General features: G+C 46.0%; 1 protein-coding gene across 1 annotated transcript in view; it reads right to left on the bottom strand.

Moving 5' to 3' along the window:
- LOC133755370 (adhesion G protein-coupled receptor E4-like) overlaps nucleotides 1-17,163 on the bottom strand; it is a gene marked incomplete at its 5' end in the record, with an annotated part of 33,370 nt that extends 16,207 nt beyond the window's left edge. The window contains 6 exons of the mRNA XM_062185481.1: nucleotides 445-629; nucleotides 3,857-3,961; nucleotides 10,243-10,381; nucleotides 10,872-10,894; nucleotides 10,971-11,090; nucleotides 17,140-17,163. Of these exons, the coding sequence (XP_062041465.1) occupies nucleotides 445-629; nucleotides 3,857-3,961; nucleotides 10,243-10,381; nucleotides 10,872-10,894; nucleotides 10,971-11,090; nucleotides 17,140-17,163 (596 nt within the window). The remainder of the gene's footprint in view (nucleotides 1-444; nucleotides 630-3,856; nucleotides 3,962-10,242; nucleotides 10,382-10,871; nucleotides 10,895-10,970; nucleotides 11,091-17,139) is intronic.
- Between the last annotated feature and the right edge of the window lie 9,955 nt (nucleotides 17,164-27,118).

Consider the following 27,118-nt stretch of genomic DNA (forward strand, 5'->3'; position numbering starts at 1 on the left):
ATGTTTTCTTATTCCATTACATATGTGCAATGTGGTCTTTACCCACCCATCTGTTGTCAGACACTTCTGTTTCTTGGGTACTTTGAATTTTCCTGCAATAAACATGGAGGTGGAGTTCTGTTTTTGATCATTACTTCAATTTCAATTTGTGTGTGTTTCCAGAAGTGAGATTTCAGGATGATGTGGTAATTCCACCTTTAATTTTTTGGACACATTTTTGTCCATAATCAATTTACATTCCTACCGGCAGGGGTAAAAGAATTCCCTTTGCTCCAAATCCTCACCAATACTTACCATTCGACATTTTGATGATAGCCAACCTGACAGATGTGAGGTGACATCTCTTCCCTGTGCTCTTACCTCTCAGTCATCCCAGTTGGATTCAGTTCCCCACCTGTAAGCTTTAAGGCATCGCAAGGGGAGGTAGCCCTGGGCTCTGCTCACCTGAGTATGTTGAAACGTCAGAAGCACAGGTTTAGACAGATGAACCATCTGATTCAAACCAATGGTGCCGCTCATAACATGGGAGCTCAGCTGCACTCCTTGTAGTCCTCTTCTGTTGTTAAAAAATGATCCGTCCAGAACATCCCCGAGAGATTGGTAAGTGATAAGAGCAACCCCATTCGTATCTAAGAAAACAGAAATGATGTGAGAGGATTCCATACTTAGGGGGATTGGTACGTTCATGTCTTAGGTGAAGATCATGGGACAAATATAATGCATAGGGGAAGCTGCCTTGGGTGGATGGGTAGGTGCTTAGCCTAGCAGTTAATCACCTGTGTCCCCAAACAGAGGGCCTGGACTGGGCTCCATGCCTGGCCCCTGACTCCAGCTCCCTGCCAATACACTGGGAGACAGTAGAAATGGCTCAAATCATTGGGTTCCTGGCACCCACATGGGAGACCTGGATTATATTCCAGGCTCCCGGCTTTGGTGCTGTGGGCATTTGGGGGAGTGAACCAATAGATGGAATCTTGATCATTGGCTCTCTCCATTTCCAGTAAAATAAATAAAATGTTTTAAATCAACTTGTTTTTATTTTATTTTATTTTTTTTGACAGGCAGAGTAGACAGTGAAAGAGAGACAGAGAGAAAGGTCTTCTTTTCCATTGGTTCACCCCCCAGTGGCCGCTGCAGCCGGCACACCGCGCGGATCCGAAGCCAGGAGCCAGGCGCCTTCACCTGGTCTCCCATGCGGGTGCAGGGCCCAAGGACCTTAGCCATCCTCCACTGCACTCCCGGGTCACAGCAGAGAGCTGGACTGGAAGAGGAGCAACTGGGACAGAATCCAGCGCCCCGACCGGGACTAGAACCCAGTGTGCCAGCGCCGCAGGCGGAGGATTAGCCTAGTGAGCCGTGGCGCCAGCCAAATCAACTTGTTTTTTATATCTTCCCTCTGTTCCCCCACTCTGCAGCTCCCAGTAAAGAATAATGAGAAACTTCCAGAAGAAATGCAGCAAACCTTTCATGCTCTCAGTATAACTGGATCTTTCTATCCAAAATGTGTTGAGGCCATTCATTCATTCACTTATTCATTCACCATATTTTGCTGTGCACCAGAGGTTCTCAGCATAAGGACATAACAGTGGGCAAAAACAAGCCCCATCAGACAGCTGGCATGGTAGTGAGAGAGGTGGGCTATAAACCAATAGTATATTAGATAAAACAGTATATAGTGTCAGTGCTTTGCGAAGTCTTAAGGTGATGGGATAAGGCAAGGGTGACAATCTATAGTATGAGGGTCAAATTTGTTTTGGTAAGGTAACTTTCGGCCGGCGCCGTGGCTTTACAGGCTAATCCTCCACCTTGCAGCGCCAGCACACCAGGTTCTAGTCCCAGTTGGGGCGCCGGATTCTATCCCGGTTGCCCCTCTTCCAGGCCAGCTCTCTGCTATGGCCTGGGAAGGCAGTGGAGGATGGCCCAAGTCCTTGGGCCCTGCACCCGCGTGGGAGACCAGGAGAGGCACCTGGCTCCTGGCTTAGGATCAGCGAGATGCACTGGCCGCAGCGGCCATTGGAGGGTGAACCAACGGCAAAAAGGAAGACCTTTCTCTCTCTCTCTCTCTCTCTCTCTCTCTCTCTATCCACTCTACCTGTCAAAAAAAAAGGTAACTTTCATGGGTGCATAGACTCCTTCACGGGAGTTTCACATGCACACTTTTCACACTACCGTGACAGAGTAGATTCAACAAATATCATCCGACCCTAAAAGCCTAAGATGCTTACTCTGCAGTCCCCTTCCAGAACAAGTTTGCCAGCCTTGCAGGCCAGAGGAGGCCTGCGAGACTGTGTCAAATAGGGCGGTCCTGAGGGAGTGTTCAAGGCAATAATCGTCTATCACTGATTGCTACTTTTTCATATCATCAGTTGGAACAGAGGAGGCTTCAGCCTGTCACTTTTAAGGAATCAAAGTCCAGCGACGCCTGTTCTAACCTTAGCATGTGTCACAAAGTTCACACTCCCAAGTTCATCTCCCAAATTGCCTGGTTGGTAGTCAAAGTGACACGGGATAGGCAGGCGGTGAGTTGGGTCTGCAGAGCTGGGAGTCACAAGCTGCCACCCCCACTGCCATACACTCTCCTATTTGTCAATCAAAATACCCACTGTCAGGGCCAGCGCTGTGGCACAGCAGGCTAAGCCTACACCTGTGGCACCAGCATCCCATATGAGCACTGGTCCATGTCCCGGCTGCTCCTCTCCAATTCAGCTCTCTGCTTATGGCCTGGGAAAGCAGTAAAGATGGCCCAAGGCTTGGGCCCCAGCACCCACGTGGGAGACCCAGAAGAAATTCCTGGCTTCAAATCAGCCCAGCTCTGGCTGTTGTGGCCATTTGGAGAGTGAACTAGTGGATGGAAGACCTCTCTCTCTCTCTAACTTTACCTCTCAAATACATACATAAATAAATCTTTTAAAATAACCACCCCCTTTCCCTGTTACATCCAGGACCAGGGTGCATACTAAGATAAAACGAGGTGGGAGGTGGGGCAGAAAGTGCTCTTTTCGCCTTGGACCTCGCTTGGGTACTTCTGTCTTCTGCACTCGTACGAAGCTTTTCCATTCTCCTGCCCTCCTGTTCTCAGATGGACCTTCCCAATGACAGGTGCCATTTTCAGTTTTTCTTTTCTCCTTGGTATGTATATCTTTGTCCTATTATGTCATGTATTTCTCTGTGTGGGGCGACCCACACTTGCACATGAATATATGTTTATTCCCCCACTGTCAAATACACTCTGTTCCTATTTGCAGACAATACCAGTCTCCACGCGGTATTTTTATCTCTGCAGGAGACAAGAACCTGGATTAAAAATTAATACAATCATAGCCCACATCAAGGGCGGAATTTTTCATGCCACCACTTCAAGTCTCCCTACCTTAAAATTCTGAGTGATGCCAGCGCCACGGCTCAATAGGCTAATCCTCCACCTTGCGGCGCCAGCACACAGGGTTCTAGTCCCGGTCGGGGCGCCGGATTCTGTCCCAGTTGCCCCTCTTCCAGTCCAGCTCTCTGCTGTGGCCCGGGAGTGCAGTGGAGGATGGCCCAAGTCCTTGGGCCCTGCACCCGCATGGGAGACCAGGAGAAACACCTGGCTCCTGCCTTCGGATCAGCGCGGTGCACTGGCCACAGCGCGCCAGCCGCGGCGGCCATTGGAGGGTGAACCAACGGCAAAAAGGAAGACCTTTCTCTCTGTCTCTCTCTCACTATCCACTCTGTCAAAAATTTTTTTTAAATAAAATAAAATAAATAAATAAAATAAAAAAATTCTGAGTGACTCCCAAACCCCTTTGTTTAGTCACCTGGAAAGGGGACAGTTGGGTGGTAGAATTTGAGGCAAGAGAATCCCTCATAGACACAATACCTCTCATGGTTCTGAAGGCGTCAGTGCAGTCAATATCCATGGTGTTGTTTCCGGCTTCCAGGAAAGTCTGCTCGTTTGCCTGGTGGCACCTCTTGGAGTCATAGACTGGAAACATAAAGGGAGTCCTGGGGCTCACGGTTAAGACACCACTTAGGATGCCTGTGTTCTGGGTAGAAGTGCTTTGGTTCAAGCCCCAGCTCTTCTCCCAATTCCTGTTTTCCTAATGTGCACCCTGGGAGGCAGCAGGTGACAGCTCAAATACTTGGGTCCCTGACACCCATGTGTGAGACCGAGATGGAGTTCTTGGCTCCTGTCCCAGTCCTGGCCATTGCAGGCATCTGAGGAGTGAACAGTGGATGGGAGGTCGATCTCTCTCATTCCCTTCCCCTTTCAAATTATTCAGTAAATAAGTGAGTCCCACTGAACTCTCTTCTCATGCTTAAGAAACTTGTTGAAAAACTCCCTTGTTTAATTCTGTCTCCCAAATGGTGATCCCATCTCCCCGAGGCCAGGGAGAACTGATGACATTACTCTGCATATATCTGGATAGTAGGAATGAAGTGGGCAGAAATGGTCTACGCAACACACACCAACCCCAAGAACAGAAGAAGGAGATGGCCATTCTTCCAGAGCTGGAACTAGAGTGTCTAAGTCTTATCACAGGATACTTAAAGGGCAAAACAATTTTTTTTAAAAAAATGTGTGATGAGTGAGAGAATTTAATCATTCTACCCAAGAGGAGCTAAGCATTTCAGAGTTTTTTCCAAGGAAACCATCACTTGGGGCAAAAGTTTGCCATCAGGAATAATTCTTCGAGTGAACACTCCAGATTAAATAACATATATACACAAGGGCTCATGAAAGATCACCCTCATAACAATGTTTTGGCACACAGAGTCTATAAACAGGTGAGAAATTCGTCCTGGGGGCTACAGCACACTGCTCACTGCCCCTGGTAATCAGTCATCTCTTTTTCCTTTGTGCCTAGAACTCCCTCCTTCAGCCTGAACACAAGTCGTCTGCTAGCTTCCCATGCAGTAGGTAGCAGCCACACAACTATTTCCAGGCAGTGGCCAGAAGTCCACAGCAGGTGCACTAAAGAGAACAGGTATGTTTGTATTCCTCCTCCTTCCCCCTTCCCGCTGGCTAGAGAGAAGGTGTGCAGGCAGAGCAGCTATCTCTGAACACAAGATGGAATCCGAGGGGCTGGCACTGTGTGTAGCAGGTTAAGCCACTGCCTGCAGTGCCCACATCCCACATGTGTGCCCATTCAAGTCTTGGCTGCTCCACACTAATGCACCTGGGAAAACAGTGGAAAATGGCCCAAGTCCATGGGCCCCTGCACCCACATAGGAAATCTGGATGAAGTGCCTGGTTTCATCCTGGCCCAGCCCTGGCCATTCAGCCATTTAGGGAGTGAACCAACAGATAGAAGATTCCACCCCCACCCCTCACTGAAAACTTACACAGTGAGCTTCTGGCAACAATGAAATTAAATAAGAAATCATTAACAAAAAGATAACTAGAAAAGTCCTTAATAACTGGTCATTAAGCAACATACTTCTAAATAACCCATGGGTCATTTGACAAATCACACTAATTTTTAAAAATATATTGAACTAGAGCTGGCATTGTTGTGCAGTAGATGAAACCACAATGCTGGAATCCTATTTGGATGTCAGGTTCTGTTCTGGCTGTTCTACTCCTGGTACAGCTCCCTGATAATGCACCTAGGAAAACAACAGAAGCTGGATCAAGTGCTTGGACCCCTGCCACCCACATGAGAGACTAAGATGCAGTTCTAGGGTCCTGGCTTCAGATGGCCCATCCCCAACACATGTAGCCATTTGGGAAATGAACCAGCAGATGGAAGACTGCTCGCTCGCTCTCTCTGTCTCCTCCTCGTGGGGGGGTGTAGGGGTCTGTGTGTGTGTGTGTATAACTGTGCCTTTCAAATAAATAAGTAGATCCTTTTTAAAATATTTATTTATTTATTTGAGAGGTAGAGTTACAGACAGAGTGAGAGATGGAGAGAAAGGACTTCCACCCACTGGTTCACTCCCCAAATGGCCACAATGGCTGGAGCTGGGCCAGTCTGAAGCCAAGAGCTTCTTCCAGGTCTCCCACATGGGTGCAGTGGCCCAAGAACTTGGACCATCTTCTACTACTTTCCCAGGCCATAGCAAAGAGCTGGATTGGAAGAGGAAAGCTGAGACTTGAACTGGTACCCATACTGTATGCCAGCGAGGCAGGTAGTGGCTTTACCTGCTACGACACAGTGCTGGCCACAATAGATAAATCTTTTAAAAATATTTTTGAACTGAATGATAATGAAAGACCAAAATATGAAAATTCACAAGATGCAGCTAATGTAGTGCTTAGAGGGAAATACATAGCTCTAAATTAAGGCTAATTTGTACCTCTAAGTGCACATACTAGAAAAAGAGAATGGTTCAAAATCCATTATCTAAGCTGCCAAATTAAGTAGATAGAAAGTGAATAACAAGTGAAATATAAAGTAGAAGGAAAGCAATAATGAAGAGCAGAAATTCATGAAAAGGGAAACAGGATAATGACAGAAAGAATCAACAAAGCCAAAAGTTGGCACTTTGAGTCTAAGGACAGTCTCAAAGCAGAGAAGGGACTGAATTTCTCCTCCTCTTCCCTTTTGAGGTTTAAAATTGTTGGCAGTAGATGGAGATGACCCTCGTTAAGGTTTACTGGAATGAAAAAGCACGAGAAGCCTGAATGTAGAACTTTCCCTGAGGAACAGAGGGCCTGATTGAAGAACCAAATAACTGTAGCAGGTCTAGATTGTTCTAATATGTGTGTTCCTGGGGCCACAAGATCTTACAGATATAGCTGCACACATCAGCACACCAAAGGACATTGGAAATAGACAGAGATCTGCTTCATCCCCTTGTCCCTTGGATTTGTAGGTTGAAATCTCATATTGCTCATGAAGAACGCTAGTGTGGAAAATCCATCATCCTGGGAGCTATTGCCACCACCACAGAAGTCATTATTCATAGCTCCATGACTACTTCAGAACTCAAATCCCTTAATAGTGGTCCATTGGCATCACTTACCTATTCCAAAATGAGAATTTTCACCCTTTCCTGGAGAAGCAAGACTTGTGGTCCATATGTCCACTTCAATTTGCTGAAGGATTTGTGTAGCATTCCTTGAAAAGTCTTTTTTGCTCATATTTTTCCTCAGGTTTTCCTTTCAAATGAAAAAAAAAGTCATTAGGTCCTCTCTCACTGAAACTCAACAAAGTAGGAAAATGCCTATGTGTGCTTGAGGGAGCCCAAGAAAGCAATAATGTTTATTACGGTGCTGCTGGTGGGGGTGGGAATGTTGTTCTAGGTGCTCAATACTGAACGAGGAACTAGATTCCCTTATTGGAGTCTTAATTCCTACTGACATCTGTGACTGGATAATTCTTGTTCATTCTAGAATGTTGAGCAGTATCCCTGGTCTGCATCCACTGGATGACACCAAAAAATCATGACAATGCAAAGTATCCCCAGATATTGCCAGAGATCCCCTGAAACAGAAGACCAAATGAGGATTATTCCATTCAAAAGAATCAGTTGGTGGCCACAGTAGTGTTTCAGCAAGAGAATGGCATGGCCAGATCAGCCAGCTATTTACCAAACCCAGGCTTCACCCTACTCACCCAAATGTCCCCTGATGACTGTGTCACGTTATTCTTGTTCTCTAGGAAAGAAAAAAAATATCTATTACATGAGGTATGGGAGAAAAACCACTTCTCCCAGTCCCCACAAGTGGGTCCTTTCCCTGACACTCTGCAGTTCATTTGAATTCCTCTCAAGGATTACCCAAAGGACCCAAATCTACAATAGATTTTATACAGAAATTAGTATGAGGATTCTAGCTCAAGAATTCAGCCAACAATATCTATCAAGCACCAGGCATGATGCTAAACCATATGGATATGGGTTAATAGAAGAGTTCAACTCTTGGGGAGTTGGCAGTCTTGCAGAAAACCCATTAAGCAGATAGATAACTATAAATGAATTATTAAGAAATTGAAAGTGCTCCTCTTAATAAGATGAGATGACATAGGAACACACCTCATAGGGCTTTAACACATTGTGGCTGCAGGGACAGATTGCAGAAGAAATGAGTGTTAGTTGAGTTAACACAGAAGCAATTGTCCACTCATCACAGTAAACACGTGGCCTTCATATCTGTTACATCATGTAAGGGAACATAGCAGCTTCTGCAATAGACTTATATAGCATAATATCTAACAGCTTCTGAGTTGCACCCTGCAAAGTGCTGTGAGTACTTTACATGCATTACTAACCATAAAGGGAAGGTGACGTGTGTGAGTTTTCTAAGGCTACCATACCATGGTGCCACCAAGTAGGTGACTTAAAGCAACAGAAATGTATTGTCTCAGTTCTTGATGCTAAAAGTCCAAAATCCGGGTATGAACAAGGCCATGCCTGCTCTGAAAACTCCAGAGAAGATTCACTCTTGCCTATTTGAGCTCCTGGCGGTTGCCCCTAATCTTTGACTTCCCTTGACTTGTGGCACTTTAACTCTAGTCTCTGCCTCCATCTCCACATGGTCTCTTGGCCCCTGTGTGTATGTGTCGCCCTCTGTGCCCAAATTTCTCTCTTCTTGTAATGACACCAGTACTATTTGGCTTAAAGCCCACCCTGATCTGATACAGGCTCATTTAACATGATTACATCTATAAGGATCCTATTTCCAAAAAGGGTCACATTCACCAGTTCCAGATGCAAATGAAATTTAGAGGAACAGTATTCAACCAGATAAGTAGGTTTCTGAAATTTCTGCCAAAGATCTCTGCCCCTTGGTATCCACACTTTTGTGTATGTCCTGTCCCTCAACTGTTTCCCAAGCCCAATGACTCAATTCTAATGGACAGAATAGAGTGAAAGAGGCCAACACAGTGGTGTAGCAGGTAAAGCCACCACCTACAGTGCCGGCATCCCATATGGGCGCCAATTTGAGTCCCGGCCACTCCACTTCTAATCCAGCTCTCTGCTATGGCCTGGGAAAGCAATAGAAGATGGCCCAAGTCCTTGGGCCCCTAACCCTTGTGGGAGACCCAGAAGAAGCTCCTGGCTTCGGTTCAGCACAGCTCCAGCCATTGTGGCCAATTGGGGAGTGAACCAACAGATGGAAGACCTCTCTCTCTCTCTCTCTCTCTCTCTCTCTCTCTCTCTGCCTCTCCTTCTCTCTGTGTAACTCTAATTTTCAAATAAATAAATAAATATTTTTTAAAAGAATAGAGTGAAAGTGACAGAATGCCACTTCTCATATTAGATGATAAAATGAGTATGACTTCGGACTCATTCACTCTCTCTAGCTATTCTCAGGTAGTTGATACAATAAAGCAAACTAGGAACACCTATGTGTCTGGGAACTGAGAACTTCCTCCCCCCAGCCACCAGAAAGGAACTGAGAACTTCAATCCAAGAGCTCTCAGGGATCTGAGTCCTATCAGTGACCAAGAGAGTGAGCTTGGAAGGAGATCCTGCCTCAGTTGAATCTTCGTATGAAACCGTAGCCTAGGTCTTGACCGCAGCCATGAGACCCACAAGCAGAACACCCCATGACGCCGTGCCTAGATTCTTGACCCACAAAAGATATGAGACAATAAATTCGTGTTGTCTTAAGCCACTACATGTTGGAGTTGCTTGTTGCACAGCACTGTACAACTACTGTTGCAGATACTACTATTATTCCTCTCTTTAGTTAAGGCACACTGTAGTTAAGTCAGTAACCAGATGTGAGTTAGCAGTTGGAAGAGCCAGCACTTACATTAAATATGCTTAACTCGAAACATGTAACCATGCTGAGATTAAACAGATAAGTAATATGTTGTGGGTCATGACAGCCAGGTTTCTCATTGTTGGAGAAAGGAGTTACAAATAAAGAAAACAGGAAGGCAGAACAGGCCTTGGTGTTGGACTAGAACCAGTCATCAGTATGAGCTCATGGAATCTAGTGTGTGGACAAACAGATAGATATGGATGGAAGGATGAGCGGACAGACACAGGACTCAAGAAATCAAATTCAAGGTGAATGAAAGATAAGTAAATGGAGAACTTCAGAAGAAAATTAGAGATGTTCTTTTGGAAACCCAAGTAAGAGACCAGATACTGGAGACATACATCTGTAAGGCATCTATGTAACAATGGCCATTGATGCCATGGGTTTTGGTGACATCTTCTTAGAAAGCATCACCAGGGGCAACACAAGGCTGAAGAACAAGTGTTGAGGCAGAGCTCTGGTCTCACCCTGAAATTGGTGGAATTCTCAGAGGCCCTCCCCCTACCCTTCCCTTTTCCATGGTGGAAAGAATATTTGAAGGTTCTTACTGTAGCATTCTGGTTGATCAATGTCAAATAAACAAGCCACCCAACTTAAGACTCGAAGATACTTTGCCACACAGCTGCAGATGTAGCTTCCAATTTTATTCCTACAATATGCTCTCTCCTTGCACTGTGCCATCCTTGTCTGACATTAATCAATATCTGTAATCAAGAGCAAATTGCTTTCTCATTGTCTTAGAACTATACCATATCTCCTTACCCTTGGAATCACTATTGCCAAACACAGTCCATAAACGCACCCAAGTATCTCCTATTGTTGGATAGGATGAACAAACACTATCAAGATGACAGTAAAGCAATCCCAGTAAAGAAAAAGTCAACAAGTATTTTATGGAGCAGAAAGGGTTGATACTGTACTGAAAGAATGGCCATAAAAAATCACAAGGTGGGGACCAGCCATACCAGACATTAAAATGTACTCTCAATCATCAACAAAATGATGAGGCATGGATGCATGAATCCATGACAGGAGACTATTGGGATTGACTACCATTCCAGAAATAGACCCTAATACACATGGAACTTGAAAATACAGTAAAGGTTGTATATGAAATCACTGGATTTTGGAAGAGGTGTTTGGGTTTTTTTTTTTTTTTTTTCAGGCTGAGGATCACCGTTTGTTGCATCAATTTAAAACCTGTGGTTGAGGAGACACAGACCAGAATAGTTATCACTAAAGAGAGATTGAACTAAAACCCCATAAATGTCTTTACCTTCACATTTCTCATAGGATGAAAAGACGGATCTCGCACTCCTGGGCTGGAACCCATCTTTACAAACACAGTGGGTACTGTTGTAGCACTTGGCATTTTCAAGACATGGAGGACAGTTAGCTGCAGGAACACAGAAGCCAGCCATTCATTGACTCATCTGCTTATTCACGAAATGCTTACTGAACACCCACAATGCACCAGATGCCATGGTCAGATATCCTCTTGGGGATGGTTCTGTTGGCATCTCTTTTGCACCCTCCCACTGCACAGCATACGGGTGCTCACAACACCTTACCACATCCCACTTCTGCCAGCAACACACATTTTTCCTGATAGTTAAACTTTCAAATGCCAGAACCTGTACTTCTTCACCTCAGGGCCTTCTCTGGCCATCAAAGTCCTCTTCTCACCACACGGCAGGTTGCCAATGCACTCTATCCCAAGAACAGCCCCTCCCCGGTCAATCAGTGACTGACGACTTCCCAGCTTAGTATTGTTTTTAAAAGCAATAAATGACAAGCGACAATGAGGATTGGAGGAATTGGTGCACTTGGACACTGCTGGCCAGAATATTAAATGGGGCAGCCTATGTGGAAAACAGTAGCGTTGTTCTATTTTTTTTTTAATTTTTTTAATTTTTTTTTGACAGGCAGAGTGGATAGTGAGAGAGAGAGAGACAGAGAGAAAGGTCTTCCTTTTTGCCATTGGTTCACCCTCCAATGGCCGCTGCGGCCGGCACATCTTGCTGATCCGAAGCCAGGAGCCAGGTGCTTCCCCCGGTCTCCCATGCAGGTGCAGAGCCCAGGAACTTGGGCCATCCTCCACTGCCTTCCCAGGCCATAGCAGAGAGCTGGCCTGGAAGAGGGGCAACCGGGATAGAATCCGGCGCCCCAACCGGGACTAGAACCCGGTGTGCCGGCGCTGCAAGGTGGAGGACTAGCCTGTTAAGCCACGGCGCGGCCAGCGTTGTTCTATTTTTTAAAATATTTATTCATTTATTTATTAAGTAGTTCTTTTAACAAAATTAAAAATAAGAATTATATGATCCAGAAATTCCACTTCTGGGTATTTGTCCCCAAAGAATTCAAAGTAGGATCTCAACCAGATACCTGTACACCCATCAAGTAAAAACAACCCAATCCATAGAGGTATGGATAAACAAATGTGGTTTATCTACACAACGTGATACAATTTAGCTTTGAAAGGGAGGGAGATTCTAACACATGCTACAGCAGGGATATTACGCTAAATGAAATATGCAAATCACAAAAGGAAAATGACTGTATGGTTCCACGTGTAGGAGGCATCTCAAGCAGGCAGATTCATAGAAAGTAGAACAAAGCCTCGCAGAGGCTGGGAGCAAGGAATTGAGAGCTGGTATTGAGTAGGTTAAAGTTTCTGTATTTAGAGATGAGAAGGTTCTGGAAGGTGGGAGTGGTGGTGACTACACAACCACATGAGTGCATTTGATGCCATTAAACTGTATGTTTGATGGTGGTTCAAAAGCAGATTTTGTGTTATGTATATTTTCCAATGGCTTAAGAAGCAGCAAGTTGGCCAGCGCCATGGCTCACTAGGTTAATCCTCTGCCTGCGGCGCCAGCACCCTGGGTTCTAGTCCTGGTTGGGGCACCAGATTCTGTCCTGGTTGCTCCTCTTTCCAGTCCAGCTCTCTGATGTGGCCCAGGAAAGCAGTGGAGGATGGCCCAAGTGCTTGGGCCCTGCACCCACATGGTAGACCAGGAGAAAGCACCTAGCTCCTGGCTTCAGATCAGCGTGGCATACCGGCCACAGCGCGCCAACCGTAGCGCCATTTGGGGGGTGAACCAATGGAAGGAAGACGTTTCTCTCTGTCTCTCTCTCTGTCTCTCTCTCTCTCTCACACTAACTCTGCCTGTCAAAAAGAAGAAGAAGAAGAAGAAGAAGAAGAAGAAGAAGAAGAAGAAGAAGAAGAAGCAAGTAGCAGCAATAATAATAAAACAACTTCCTTACCTGTTTGGGGAGCTAACTCTGAGGTACATACTCTGTACCACGTCCAGTAGTTCCCCCCAGAGGATCAAACTCCAGTTGCCCACATGTGACCTGCTTGATAATGGGTCCTACGCAATCTCCTTCACTCCTATGTCATTTCCCATTCCCACCTCCCGGATAAATGACTTGCTCTCAAGCCCTTATCTCACAGCCTGCTTCTTAGGGAACCCAAGCCATGGGCCCAAGACAAAGTATTTCCCAGAATGACCTAGAACACTGTATTTGGTGGGGGCAGGGGGCTGGATCATCAGGGTTCAGCAGAAGCTGTGTAACCTTGAGCCAGCTACTTCTCCAGAGGACCATAGTCAAGTGGGGATCGTGCTAGAACCTTGACAAATGTCATGGGTGTTGAATGAGATATCCTATGTAATTAGCTCCACTAAGTAAACAGAGACAATGGTGGTGGTGATGGAGAATGGGCATTAGCTCTTGCAATCTCCAAGGAGGAGAGACAAAGTTCCAGGAATCAGTGCTCTTTTGTGTGAAAAGCGATCCTTCCCCTCCCTAAAAGAAGATTCCAGATCTTAATTTTCTTTCCCTTGGCTTTGGCAATGAGTAGACTCACCTCCAGAGTTCTTCACCTCTGATATTTACAGAGCCAGCAAGACACTGAGAGCTGGAACAGAAAGATGAGGGGGTTGGGTGGGGTCCTCAGAGGCTCTAGGAAAGCTATGTCCTTGGTCTCCCATTGCCCAGTCATCTGTGTTAGCTTCTGTGTCTTCTTCTGGGTAGCTGTATCCAGGAGGTCACGGGGAGCAGCATGCACTACTAGAGCATGTGAGGTGCAGTTGATTGCAGCTGTATGTCCCAACTTCTGAAACCCCAGCTGCTAAGGCAGCATTTTCTACAAGTCCAGCACTGGAATCACATGTTGCATCTCCTGTCTGCATTCAATAGTCTCTATGAGTTCAGACCTCAAACCCTGCATTGAGCAATAGAAATATAATCTGAACCACATAGATCCTTTTAACTTTTCAAGCAGCCATATTTTTAAAAAGCAAAGAGAGAGGCCGGGACTGTGGCGTACTAAATTAAGCCTCCGCCAACAGTGCCAGCATCCAATATGGGCACCAGTTCGAGTCCTGGCTGCTCCACTTCTGATCCAGCTCCCTGCTGATGGTCTGGGAGAGCAGTGATAGTCCAAGTGCTTGGGCTCCTGCATCCATGTGGGAGACCCAGAAGACGCTCCTGGCTTCAGATTGGCCCAGTTCCAGCCATTGTGGCCACTTGGAAAGTGAACCAGTTGTTAGAAGACCTCTCTCTCTCTCTCTCTCCCTCTCTCCCTCTCTCTCTCTCTCTCTCTCTCTCTGTACTCCCTCTGTCTCTCTGCCTCTCAAATAAATCATATGTTAAAAAGCAAAAAGAAATGAGTAAAATTTATTTCAAGAATGTGTTTTATGTAACCCAGTATGACAAAGATGTCATTATAATACCTAACCAATATAGAACAGATTACTAATACATGATTTCTTCTCTCTCTCTCTCTCTCTCATGTGTGTGTGTGTGTGTGTTAGATCTTTGAAATCCAGAATGTATTTCTGCACACACAGCACATGTCCATTCATATTGGCCATATTATCCTCGAGCTTGGCCAGGCTAAAGCCAGGGGCTTGGAACTCAATCCAGGTCTCCCACATGGGTATCAGGGCCCAACTACTTTAGCCATCACCTGCTGCCTCCCGGGATCTGCATTAACAAGGAGCTGTAGTGGAACCCAGATATTCCCACAATGCAATGCAGGTCACCTGTGGCTGGTGGCTATGGAACTGGATAGTAAAGGTTTAGCCCTTAGCAGCTGGGGCTTTATCTGAGGTCGGAGGCTATCTGAACAATACACTCCGTGAGATGCATGGGAGCCCAAGGATGGTAGCAAAGCTGGGAGAGGAGAATGGTCCTTATATTAAACTTGGGGGTACATTCAGAAATGCAGAACACAGTCCCACCGATTTCTTCCCAGGTAGTCTAATATCATTCCCCCCAAGACAGATAGGCTAAGAGTGATCAGCTGCTTGACAAAGGGATTTTTCTCTTATTCCCTTCATTGCAAGATGAAATCCTTACTAAACTAGGGAGGAATCTCTGCGAATGTCAGTCCCCCAGTGGCAAACAAGATCCAGGTAATTTGGATTTTAGCATGCCCATGGTTTCATCTGGACTCTGGTCCCAGCTTCCCGCTAATGCACACTCTGGGAGGCAGCTGATGATGGCTCAAGGAGTTGGGAACCTACCATCCATGTGGGAGATCTTGATTGAGCTTCACCGAGTCCCAAGTTCCTGACCCAGCCCTGCATGTTGTTGGCATTTGAAGGTTGAACCAGAGGTTGTGATCTCCCTCCCTCTCTCTCTCTTTCCCCCTCATTCCCGCCCTCTCGCAAAAATAAGACTCAAAAAAAAGAACAAGAGAACAAGACAAGGCCACCGGACAGAATAGTTACCTCCTCTCCTCCTGCCTCTTCCATTGTGTTTCCTATGCTCACTGCCATGGATGCAAATGAAAACATTAAATTTACAGGTCTGCAGTATAGACTGAGTCACGTGAAATGACCATTTCCATGTATGTCAAAAGCATTCAAGCACCAGCAATTTTCCTGTGAATGCTTTGTTTTTCACAAATATAAATACTAATGATTCTTTGGGTCCAGGATCAAAAACAGCTTTACATACTTCAAAAGGTTTAATAAACGAAGAGTGATCATGGCACATGGAAGCCAAATGAATACATTTCCATGTCTATAAGTTTTATTGATGCATAGCTACATCCATGTAATTGCATGAGCTCCACACATGCTTTGGTGGTACAAAATGCAGGTTTGCATAAAGAAAGAAAGAGACCATGTGGCCACTAAGGCTTAATATATTCATCAGCTCATCCTTTAGGGAAAATGTTTGCTCACACAATAGAGACCATTGAACACTGCTGGGCAACAAGATCTCCTAACAAACCTTCCATCCTTAAATTGTATCTGACGCCTCCCACGGATTTTTTTTTCATCTCAAAGACCCTAAATCTCAGAGCCAAAGCGGACATAGGTTACTAGCATCCAGAGCTACACTATAGCAAGTGTGGGTCCTGGGGTGACCAATCAGTAGAGCAGACGGGGAAGTACACTCTTGGTCGCTGCATGCCCATGCCTGTACTACATCCCTCTGCAAGAGGACACTTTTCTGTAGCCATGGGGGACACATCGGAAACATCAGGGAGATCCTCCAGGAGCCCTGAGTTCTCATTACCCCTCCCCAACACCATTCATCAGCTCTCTCTTGTGACACCCCTACTCCCTCCCTTGTGTTGCCTGGGGTGCCCTCCCACAGAAGCTACGTGTACACAAGTCCTTGTCTCCCTTCTACTTTAGGGAAGCCCAAAGGGACCAGCAAGAGGGTCTCATACAGGACAGGGACACAGTCACTGCTAGAGAATGTGCCACAGTTCAGAACGCTAGCATACCAGGGGCATGGGGAGAAAAGACGGGGATTCTCTGGTGCACTTACCCAAGAGCAGGGACAGCCACTTGCTTCCCATAGCATTGAGATACCAGGAACAGTGGTCAGAGAATCTCCAGCAGATCGTGACAAACGTTCCTGGAATGAGTAAGTCTTGTAAGAACCAACCCCAGAGGGTCTCAGAGTTTAGAAGCCAGGTGACTGATGCATTTCAAAACCTTTCCATGTCTGCTTATCTTCTGAATGATCCTGCAGGGAAGGTCGTGGAGGAGTTGGGTGTTAGAAACAAGCTTGTGCACAACGACCTGTGGTTGGGACACAGGCTGGGATCCCACATCCTGAATCAGAGTGCCTGGGTCAGAGTTCCATTGCCACTTTGAATCCAGCTTTCTGCAGTGCACACCCTGGGAGGCAGCAGTGATGGTTCAAGTACTTGGGTCCCTGCCCCTCCTCACAAGGGAGATGTTCCAATCTCTGGGGCATTTGGAGAGTGAACCACTAGAAGGGATTCATTCTCTCTCTCTCTCTCTCTCTCTCTCTCTCTCTCTCTCTCCCTCCCTCCCTCCCTCCCCCTTCCCTCCCACTCTCCCATAAATATAAATTTTAAAATAAACAAGCTTACCACCCATCAAATGGACAACAATATATGTATCTGATGGCAACTTCTGCTGAAATGTAAAATCCTATTCTGTTACAACCAGCAAGATTCATTATGTACAAAACTCACTAGATACAGTACCCACATTATGCTATTATTTCTTTTTAATTTTTAATGACAATGTTACTCTTTATGGAGTACAATGTGATGTTTTGATTTGTACATTGTGAAATGATAAAACAGAATATTCATTATGTTACAACTCTTGTTTTCTTGGTGATAAGGACATTTAAAATCTGTTCTTTCATGGGACAGTCATCATTGTGCAGTAGGTTAAGCCACTGCTTGGGATGCCCACATCCCATCAGCAAATGCTGGGATCAAGTCCCACCCCTGCTAATGAGCACCCTGGGAGGCAGCGGTGATGGCTCAAGTACTTGGGTTCCTGACACCAGTGTGGAGAAGCTTGATTGAGTTCTGGGCTCTTGCCTTCAGGCTGGCCCAGTCCTGGCTGTTAGGGCATTTGGGGAGTGAATTGAACATACAAGATCTCTTTATATATATAGAAGATATATACTATATATATATATATATATAATTTATATATAAAAGATATATACTGTATATATATACACTATATATATATATATATATATATATATATATATATATATATATATAATCTCTTCCTCTCTGTCTTTCAAATAAGGAAGGAAGGGGAAGAGGGGGGAAGCTATCTACTCTTTCAGCAATTTTGAAATGCACAATATATTAACAGAGTCACCCTGCTATACAACAACCTCTAACACTCCTCCTGTCCAACTGAAACTTCTAAACTTTGACCCTTTGATCAACAGATTTCCAAAACCTACTCCTATTTCTGTGAGTTCAACTTTTTTCTTTATCCAAAAAAATTCAAAGTGCAAAAGAGGAGGAACCTAAGTTCAAAGGGCCTCTGAAACAGACCAAACCAAATAATTTGTAAAAGATTATAAGGTTGAATATTTCATGGGGTTGATTGTCTAATTTTCATAGATACTGTAATTCACTCTTGATTTACTCTTCCATTCAGGTCACTGCCCCACAGGAAGCCACGGGTATCATATAGTGGTTATGTTTAAGAACTCTGGGACGTATGTCTAGCCAACAGTTACAACACCTGTGCCCCACATCAGAGTGCCTAGGTTCAGTACCTGGCTCCAGTTTCTGACTCCTGTCTCGTGCTAACACAGATACTGGGAAGCAGCCTCCATGGCTCAAGTAGTTGGGTCCTTGCCACCCACGTGGGAGACCTGGGTGGAATTCTCAATTTCCAGCTCCAGCCCTGGCCCTCACATGCATTTGAGGAGTGAACTAGCAAATAGAGTATGTCATGCTCTCTTGCTCTCGCTCTTGCTCTCGCTCTCTCCCCCCACCTTCTGTCTCTCAAATTTTTTAAACAGGGAAAAAAGGTTATCTACAACATATACAATGGTAAATGATACCAAGAAGCAGAAGTACATACGCTACCATTTGTGCAAAGTAGGAAAGATAAGAAATTGCTTGCATATTGTACAGTTTGATATAGGCACACATATATTGATAAAACATTGATGTAACAGGGAAGTTACCTCCTCTAAGTTAAAAACATTCCATCAGTCTCCAAAAAGTTCATGGAAATACTGTTTTATAAAAAAGCTATGCATAGATCTCAATTTGTATAAAAATTTAATTTTTAACATACAAAAATTGTACATATTTATCAGGTACCTTATGAGATGAGATACACACACACAGAATTGTATAATGTCCAATACAGATAAACATATCTGTACCCTCAAATATTTATGCTAAAAAACATTCAAAATTCTTTCTTCTAGTTTTTTTCTTAATTTTAATGTTATTTTATGAGTATTGAGTTCTAGTTACACAGGCCTGAGTTCTGATGTGTTGCAGAGTAGGATGATTTCAGAGATGATAAGGTACTATGTATTTTTAGGAAAAAAAGAAGTAGTCAAAAAATGTACCAAAATAAACACCTTTTAATTCAATTATCCATGAGCTTTTTGGAATTCTTTCATATAATTATACACATGTTTATATGTATATGTACATCCAGGCACAAAGTCATACATGTGTGGACAGACACATAACTGCACTAAGTGCATACATGTGTGTATCATGGTTTTATATCTGATTGAAGCAATCCTGGAGGGCACTTAAGAATCCCACACCATCAGTTGCCTCTAAGACAAACAGCTGAGAGGCATGTGGCCCAGCACAGCAGGTTAAGCCACCGCTGGGGAGCCTGCTCCAAGCTTCCGATCTGGCTTCCTGCCAATGCCCACCCTGGGAGGCAGTGGGTGGCGGCGCAAGTCCTTGGGTCCCTGCCACCCATGCGGGAGACCCTGGGGGAGTTCCAGGCTCCTGACTTCAGCCTGGTCCAACTCTGTTCACTTGAGGAGTGAACCACCAGATACTAGCTCGCTCTCACTCCTTCTCCCTCTCCACGTTTCAAACAAATAGATAAAAAGACTGAAAAATAAAATCGCTCATTTCTTCTTGAAACACTGTTGTTCCAGGGCACAGTAAGCCTCTTAATGAAAACCCCACCACCTGCTGTGAGCGTGCCAAGGCGTCTCCAATGGTGCCGGCCAGTCGGTTGCATGCTCATTCCTTGCCCAAGCAGAAGCGGAGAAACATGAGCCGGAGGTTCCCACACAGCTTGTCAGAAATCAGCAATGTAACGAGGTGCCCCTAAAGCATTTCCAGAACCAAAGGATTTTTCTAGACCCAAAATCACCCTGTGAGAAGTCACTGGACCGGTGTCTACTTACCCAGAGGAGGTCGAGTCCCCACTTCTGGCCGCTCACCCAAGAGGAAGTAGACCACTACTTATCTGCAGGCTGGGTTTCTCAAGGAGCCTTGTGGGTGGGGAGGCTGGGTTGTTTGTGAGTTTGCCTAACATGGAGTCCAGTCATTCTCTTTTCATGAGAACAGCTAAGACAGCCAGGACTGGGGGAGCCGTGTTAATGACACCTCCGACCAAAGACTGGATAAAGAAACCACAGCTATACGTGCACGACAGAATACTACATAGTGGTAAAAAAAAAAATCCTGTCGTTTGCAACAAAACGGAAGCAACCGGAAACCATCATACTTAATGTAATGAGCCAGTCCCAAAAAAACAGATACCATGTGTCCCCCCTGATCTGGGGTAAGTGATAGAGCAGTGAAAATTGATACTCTGTGACGCAGTATCTTAACAGCCCTTGTCTCAACTGTTGGGGAACAGTGAGTTTTTTTCTTCATACTATTTGTTGAACTCTTTACTTAGGATAGAGTTAATATTGTGAGTATAAAGTTAACGGAAAATAGATCTTTGTAAATGATAAGAGTGGGACTAGGAGAAGGAAGGAGGGTGGGGGAAAGTAACACCATGTCCCCGACTCTGTATATAGCAAATGCATGAGATTTTACACTTCAGTAAAAGTTTATAAAGAAGGTGCCCCCAGAAGATGGACTTGGAAATAGTGATGGTGTCAGGCAGAAAAACCAGGCAACAGAATGCGACACCAATGACCGTCTAAGAAAATGGACCTGACTGGGAAAACGCTCACCATAAGCATCAAAGGCCAAGAGTAGGGGGATCAGCTCATCTCTGTATTACCCAACTTCCCATGATGAAATTACTTCTTAATTTGCCCCTTTGGAAAAAACATGCAAACACTTACACATATTCCTGGTCTTGAGGGTTGACTACCCAACAGAATTACGCCAGTCCCCACGGCTGGCGAGATTCTTATCTGAAGTTTGTCTCGTCTGTATTAGAGACCTCCCAGTAAGACTCAGCCCAAATACAGCAGACACCCCCAAGGTCAGCCACTCCGAATACACAACATGTGGTTCACTCCTAAGCATCCCTGCAGCATGTTTCTTTTAAAGATTGATGTATTCTTTGAGGCTGGAGCTGTTGTGTAGTAGGCTAAGCCTTCGCCTGCAGTGCCAGCATCCCATATGGGCACCCGGTTCAAGTCCCAGCTGTTTCACTTCCCATCCAGCTATGGCTTGGGAAAGCAGTAGAAGATGGCCCAAGTGCTTGGGCCCCTGCACCCACATGGGAGACCCAGAAAAAGCTCCTGGCTTCAGATTGGCTGTGCTCCAGCTGTTGAAGCCATTTGGGGAGTGAACTAGCAAATGGAGGACCTCTCTCTCTCTGCTCTGTAACTCTACTTCTCAAATAAATAAATAAATCTCTTTTAAAAAGACATATATTTTTGAAAAAAGAGTTATAGAGAAATTTAGAGACAGAGAGGAGATGAGAGACAGAGAGAAGATGAGAGAGAGGGAGGAGATGAGAGAGAGATGAGAGAGAGAGAATCTCATCCACTGGTTCACTCTCCAAATGATTACAGTGGCTAGGGCTGGGCCAGGCAGCAGCCAGGAGCCTAGAAATAAACCCTGGTCTTCCACGTGGGTGCAGGGGCCCAAGCACTTGGGCCATTCTCCACTGCCTTCCCAGGTATGTTAGCAGGGAGCTGGAATGGAAGTAGAGCAGCCATGACTCGAACCAGTGCCCATAACGGATGCAAGCATAGCAGGCGGTGGCTTAACCCACTGCACCACAGCACCGGCCCTGAGTGCACCCCGTTTCTGAAACCTGACCCAGTTATTCCTAGTGTTAACACCTTCTTTTCTTCATACCCACTTTTTTATAGATTAGAGCTGTGCAATACTATCTTCAAACAAGCTGCTAGAAACAAGCCCATGGTGTGATCTCAAAAACTGGGCTGCATCACTTGTCCAGCTGTAAATATCCAGGGTTCAAGTCCCTCATCGTCAGCTCCAGTGAAGTGGAAACTGTCTGAACTTCAAACTTAGTGACCTGGGGCAGTCGTGTGGTATAGCGGCTAAGTTACCCCTGGGGACACCTACGTCCCATATTGGAGGGCGTAGTTTGAGCCCCAGCTACTCCACTTCCAATCCAGCTTCCTGCCAATGCACACCCCAGAGGCAGCAGCAGTGGCTCAAGTATGTGGACCTCTGCTGCTCACGTGGGAGACCCAGATGCAGTTCCAGGCTCACAGCCTCTGCCTGGCCCAGCCCTGGTTACAGCAGACATTTGGGGAGTGAGCCAGCAGATGGAAGAGCCCTCTCTGTCTTTTCTCCATCTCCCTTCCTCTCTCTCCTTCAAATAAAAATAGAAAATAAGTAATTTTCAAGCTTCAAATACCTAAAGAGTGGCTATTCGGCACAGCAGGTAAAATGCCACTTGGGGACACCCACATCAGAATTCCTGGTGTAAGTCTCCACTCTGCTCTTGACACCAGCTCCATGGAAGCATCAGGTGATGGCTCAAGAGTTGGGTCCCTGCCACCTACCTGGGATACCTGGGACACCTGGACTGCATTCCAAGCTCATGACTCTTGTGTCTCCCAGCCCTGGCTGTCACAGGTGTTTGGGGAGTGAGCCAGTGGATGAAGATATCTCTCCTTCCCTCCATCCACCCCTCCCTCCCTTCCTCTCTCACTCCCTCCCTCCCTCTCTCTCTCCCTCTCTGTAACTCTGCCTTTCAAATAAAATAAATAAATCTTTAAAAAAAAGAGAGCCCATTAGAGACCAGCCAAGCCAGCCCACACTCAGAAGACAATGTCTAGCCCACCCACAAAACCATGCACTAAATGAAGTATTGTTATTTTAGGCAAAAAAAAAAAGGTAAATCATAGGTGTGACTTGTTCCACAGCCAAAGTTCTTTGCACTCAAGCAGTCAGGCCTGGAACAATCTGACTTCCCCTTCCAGTCCCAGCCGACTGGACCATGGCTTGGTCCACACGGCAATCAACGGGAGCCAAGCAGAGATGCCTCCCTTGGAATGCTTCTCTCTATTGGACATTGGCACACCTGTTCATCCAGTTTGTGTCTCTCTTGGACTGTGGGAGTGCAAATACCCAGAGGGGGGCACAGACACACCATAGAGTAGCCTCTCAGCCAATGAACAGAGGAAGAAATAACAGAAGCAGAAGCCATGAGGAGGCTTGGTTGAGCTAAGCCATGTGGATGCTTGCTTGAACTAAGCCATGAGGAGGCTTGGTTGAGCTAAGCCATGAGAATGCTTGGTTTGAAATTTCCCTGCAGTCTCTCCTTAGGGTAGAACAGCAGGAGGATATCCTACCCATTACCCTCGCAGAACACGAGGGAACAAGTGCCCATTTGAGAAACAAAATTGGGTGTGGTCACTTCTCAAACTTAAGATTCATTTCAAAGGCAGAGGTGGAAATGTAGAGTCAGAGATCTGTTGGTTCACTCCCTAAATGGCCACAACACCCAGGGCTGGGCCAAGCCAACGCCAGGAGCCTGGACTTCCATCTGGGATTCCCAGGTCAGTGGTATGGGCCCAACTACTTTAGCCATCATCTGCTGCCTTCAGGTACATTAGGAGGGAGCTGAGTTGGAGACAGATCAGCCAGGACTTGGCATGCCAGCATTGCTGCCTGTGGCTAAACCAGCTGTGTCACAATGCCAGGCCCCCTTCTCTAACCTGAACACGCATTTAACAATTCACTCCAGGCAACTGTGGGAAAATCTGCCCTCCCTCCACCCTCCTGTGCCCTACTCCAAGCACGGAGACGCCATCTTTCAGGAACTGTGTGTGGAGCCCTCATGTGTTCTGTCTGCCTCTGGGTTGGGAAAGGGGATCCCTAGTAGGAGAGAAGATGGCTGGAGGGGTGAGAGATGGGGGACTTAGCTCCCCAGCACCACCTCTCCTGCTGAGCCTGCACATCCTGGCAGTGGTTGTGTTCCGTTCTGGACTAGGAGTCCTTTCCATGTCACCGTGACTTCCTCCCCCTTACCCCATCGAGAGAACTCCCCAAGGAGAGAACTCCCCCAACCTTGCTGACCCCAGGGTCTTAACCTTAACCTTAACCCTACCCACACCTGAATAAATCGTCCCTTCACAAAATGCTCGTCTTCTTCTCACCAAGTCACCAACTTCCCACTCCCCGGCACTAAATAGACCCTACTCACTCCACCCAGAAGCCAGACCCTTTTTTACCAACCATCACACAAGAGGAAACCACAGTTCAAGAAAGGAAGAAAAGCATCAACCCTCTACCTACAAGCAAAGCAAAAACACAAAACATAACCACCGCTTCCTCCTTTGCAAGACACCGCGTTGAAAGATTGCTTCTCTGGGGGCCAGTGCTGTGGCGGAGCAGATAAAGCCACTGCCTGCAGTGCCAGCATCCCATATGGACGCCAGTTCATCCCAGCTGCTCCACTTCCGATCCAGCTCTCTGCTATGGCCTGGGAAAGCAGTAGAAGATGGCCCAGGTCCTTGGGCCCCTGCACCCATGTGGGAAGACCTGGAAGAAGCTCCTGGCTCCTGATAGACGCAGCTCTGGCTGTTGCAGCCATCTGGGGGAGTGAACCAGCAGATGGAAGACCTCCCCCTTCCTCCCTCTCTCCCTCCCTCCTTCCCTCCCTCCCTATCTCTCTCTCTGCCTCTCCTCTCTGTGTAACTCTGACCCTCAAATAAATAAATAAATCTTTTTTTTAAAAAAAGGAAAGAAAAGAACACTTCTCAGCCAAGGTCCCCCACCTTGCAGTGGCCACGTTCCACGTGAGGAGGGCTGGGCATGTGGTACAGGTGTTCCCAGTGCAAGAACGGGATTCTGGAGCGGGGGAGAATCCAGCATCTGTGCCTTATCAGAATGGCTGCGAGGACTCAATGCCAAAATGGTCCACGGCTCACACACAGGCAATTTCTTCCCTGGCTCACTGGACATCCTGGTGTCTTGTCTTAGGATTCCACTATTGCCTTTGTGTCAAGCAAACCTCGGAAGCCTGGGATGGTATCAAAGCACAGCCACAGACCTTCTGACGCTTCCCTTGGCAAAGTCTGTGCCCCTCGTCCTGAGTCCCTGCTGTGTTACTTCCCGGACCCAACACAAGGCTGGTGAAACCTTACATTGAGCAGATCTCAGGGGTCCCTGCCCTCTGCAGACAGAACTTCTACACACGATTCCATACCAAGTGGATCAGACCCCAGCTGATCGGCTTGTCCCCCAGCCAGCAGCAAACAAGGCTGCTAGGAGTGGCACTGGGCAGCAAGTCCACCTTAGGAGCAGACACACTGTGCAGGGTCAGCTTCAATTCTACCCCAGGTTTTAGGGGGCAGTGGATGTGATCTAGGGTCATTGCACCACAGGCCAAAGAGTGGGCTGTCCTGGTCCACCCCAGCCCCAGGAAGGCGCTTGTAGACACAGACTTCCTCCATCTGGACACGTCCCCAGTTTATTCCAACCAACACACCAACTGTAGGTGAGGACAAATCTGAAGCTGGGAGTTCAGTGAAAACGCGCCAACAGCAGATCTGTACGAACTTCAACCTAGCCGGTCACCTGGTGCTGAAGGGCAGAGGCGCCCAGGACTCAGAAAATAGGCAGCTTAGAATTTACAGACACATAGCCACAAATCACCACAACTAATCCTTCAATGTACAGATGGTGTCGACACCAACAAGCTTCAGGAACGCACAGGAAACCATTAGCTTACCAACAAGCAAAATAAGTTGCCAAAAATCAACTACCTAGGAACTGGGTTTCTCAAATCCTCAGAAGGTTTTAAAACAGCTATTTTAAGGAAAATCAATGAGGAATCGGTGCTGTGGTGTAGCAGGCAAAGCCACTGCCTGCAGCACTGGCATCCCATATGGACACAGGTTCAAGTCTCGGGTGCTCCACTTACAACCCAGTTCCCTGCAAAGTTGCCCAGGAAAGCAACAGAAGATGGCCCAAGTCCTTGAGCCCCTGCACCCATGGGGAAGCTCCTGGCTTCGGCTTGCCCCAGCTTTGACTGTTGTGGCCATCTATGGAGTGAACCAGTGGATGGAAGACCTCTCTCTCTCTCTCTCTCTCTCTCTCTCTCTCTCTCTGTCTCTCTCTCTCCCCTCCCTCCCTGCCTTCCTCCAACTCTCCTTCTCTGTAACTCTGACTTCCAAATAAATAAATACTCAAAAAAAGAAAATTCAATGAACCTCAAAAGAACACAGAAATGATTTAATGTTTTGAGAGAGAGATGGAACTAGTTAAAGTAAATCAAACAGAAACGCTTCAACTGGAAAATATACTAACTGGAATTTTCAAAAATGACAGGAGACATCCATAGTGGAATAGATGAACGGAAGAACAAACCCCTGAGCTCGAAGGTGGCTGCTAGAAAACACCTGGCTGGAGCAGAAAAATGAACCAAGAGGAGTTAAGAAAACTTGCAAGTGCATTAAGCCTGGGATTATAAAATTGAAATTATGTCTTTGCAAAAATTAAAGAAAGACAAGGAAAGAAGGAGGGAGAGAGGGAGGGAAGGAGGGAGGTATGGTTATCTCCTTAGAACAGTATCTATGAAATACATGAAATCTGTTCTTATAGTTTTTTTTAATTTTTGAGAAGAAAAAATTTACAGAAACTTGGGACAGCATAGGAAGAGTAAACATCTGAGTTATTTGTGTCCAGGAGGGATTCGAGAATACCAAGAAGGGAATAAAATGTCTTCAAGGACATAACAGAAAACTTCCCAGGTCTATAGAAAGATGTGACTGTCCAGGTACAAGAAGGTTAGAATCCATGAAACCAAATCTGCCCCAATACATATCACAATAAACTCCCCAAGGCCGAAGATCGAGAGAGCATTCTCAAAGCTAAACTAGAGAAGATTTGGTTAAGTAGAATTAACAGCAATTCTCAGAATATTACCAAAAGGAAAGGAAGAGGAAATTCTTCCAAACCCATTCTATAAGGCCAGCATTACCTTAACACCAAAATTACATAAGAACACAACAGCACAAACCCAACAGGCCAATCTCTTTGGTGAACATAGATGAAAAAATCCTCAGCAAAACACTAGCAAACCAAATAACACATCAAAAATATCATACACCAGGGTCAAGTGGGATTCATCCCAGAGATGTAATGAAGGAGAGCCAGGATGTGGGAAGCCATCAGCCCAACACACCACATCAACAAGGCAAAGGACAGAAGCCATAATCGGGACAGCACTGTGGCATAGCTGGCAAAGCTGCCATCCCATATGTGTGCCCGTT

The sequence above is a fragment of the Lepus europaeus genome, unplaced genomic scaffold (genome assembly GCF_033115175.1).
Source record: "Lepus europaeus isolate LE1 unplaced genomic scaffold, mLepTim1.pri SCAFFOLD_401, whole genome shotgun sequence".
NCBI lineage: Eukaryota > Metazoa > Chordata > Mammalia > Lagomorpha > Leporidae > Lepus > Lepus europaeus.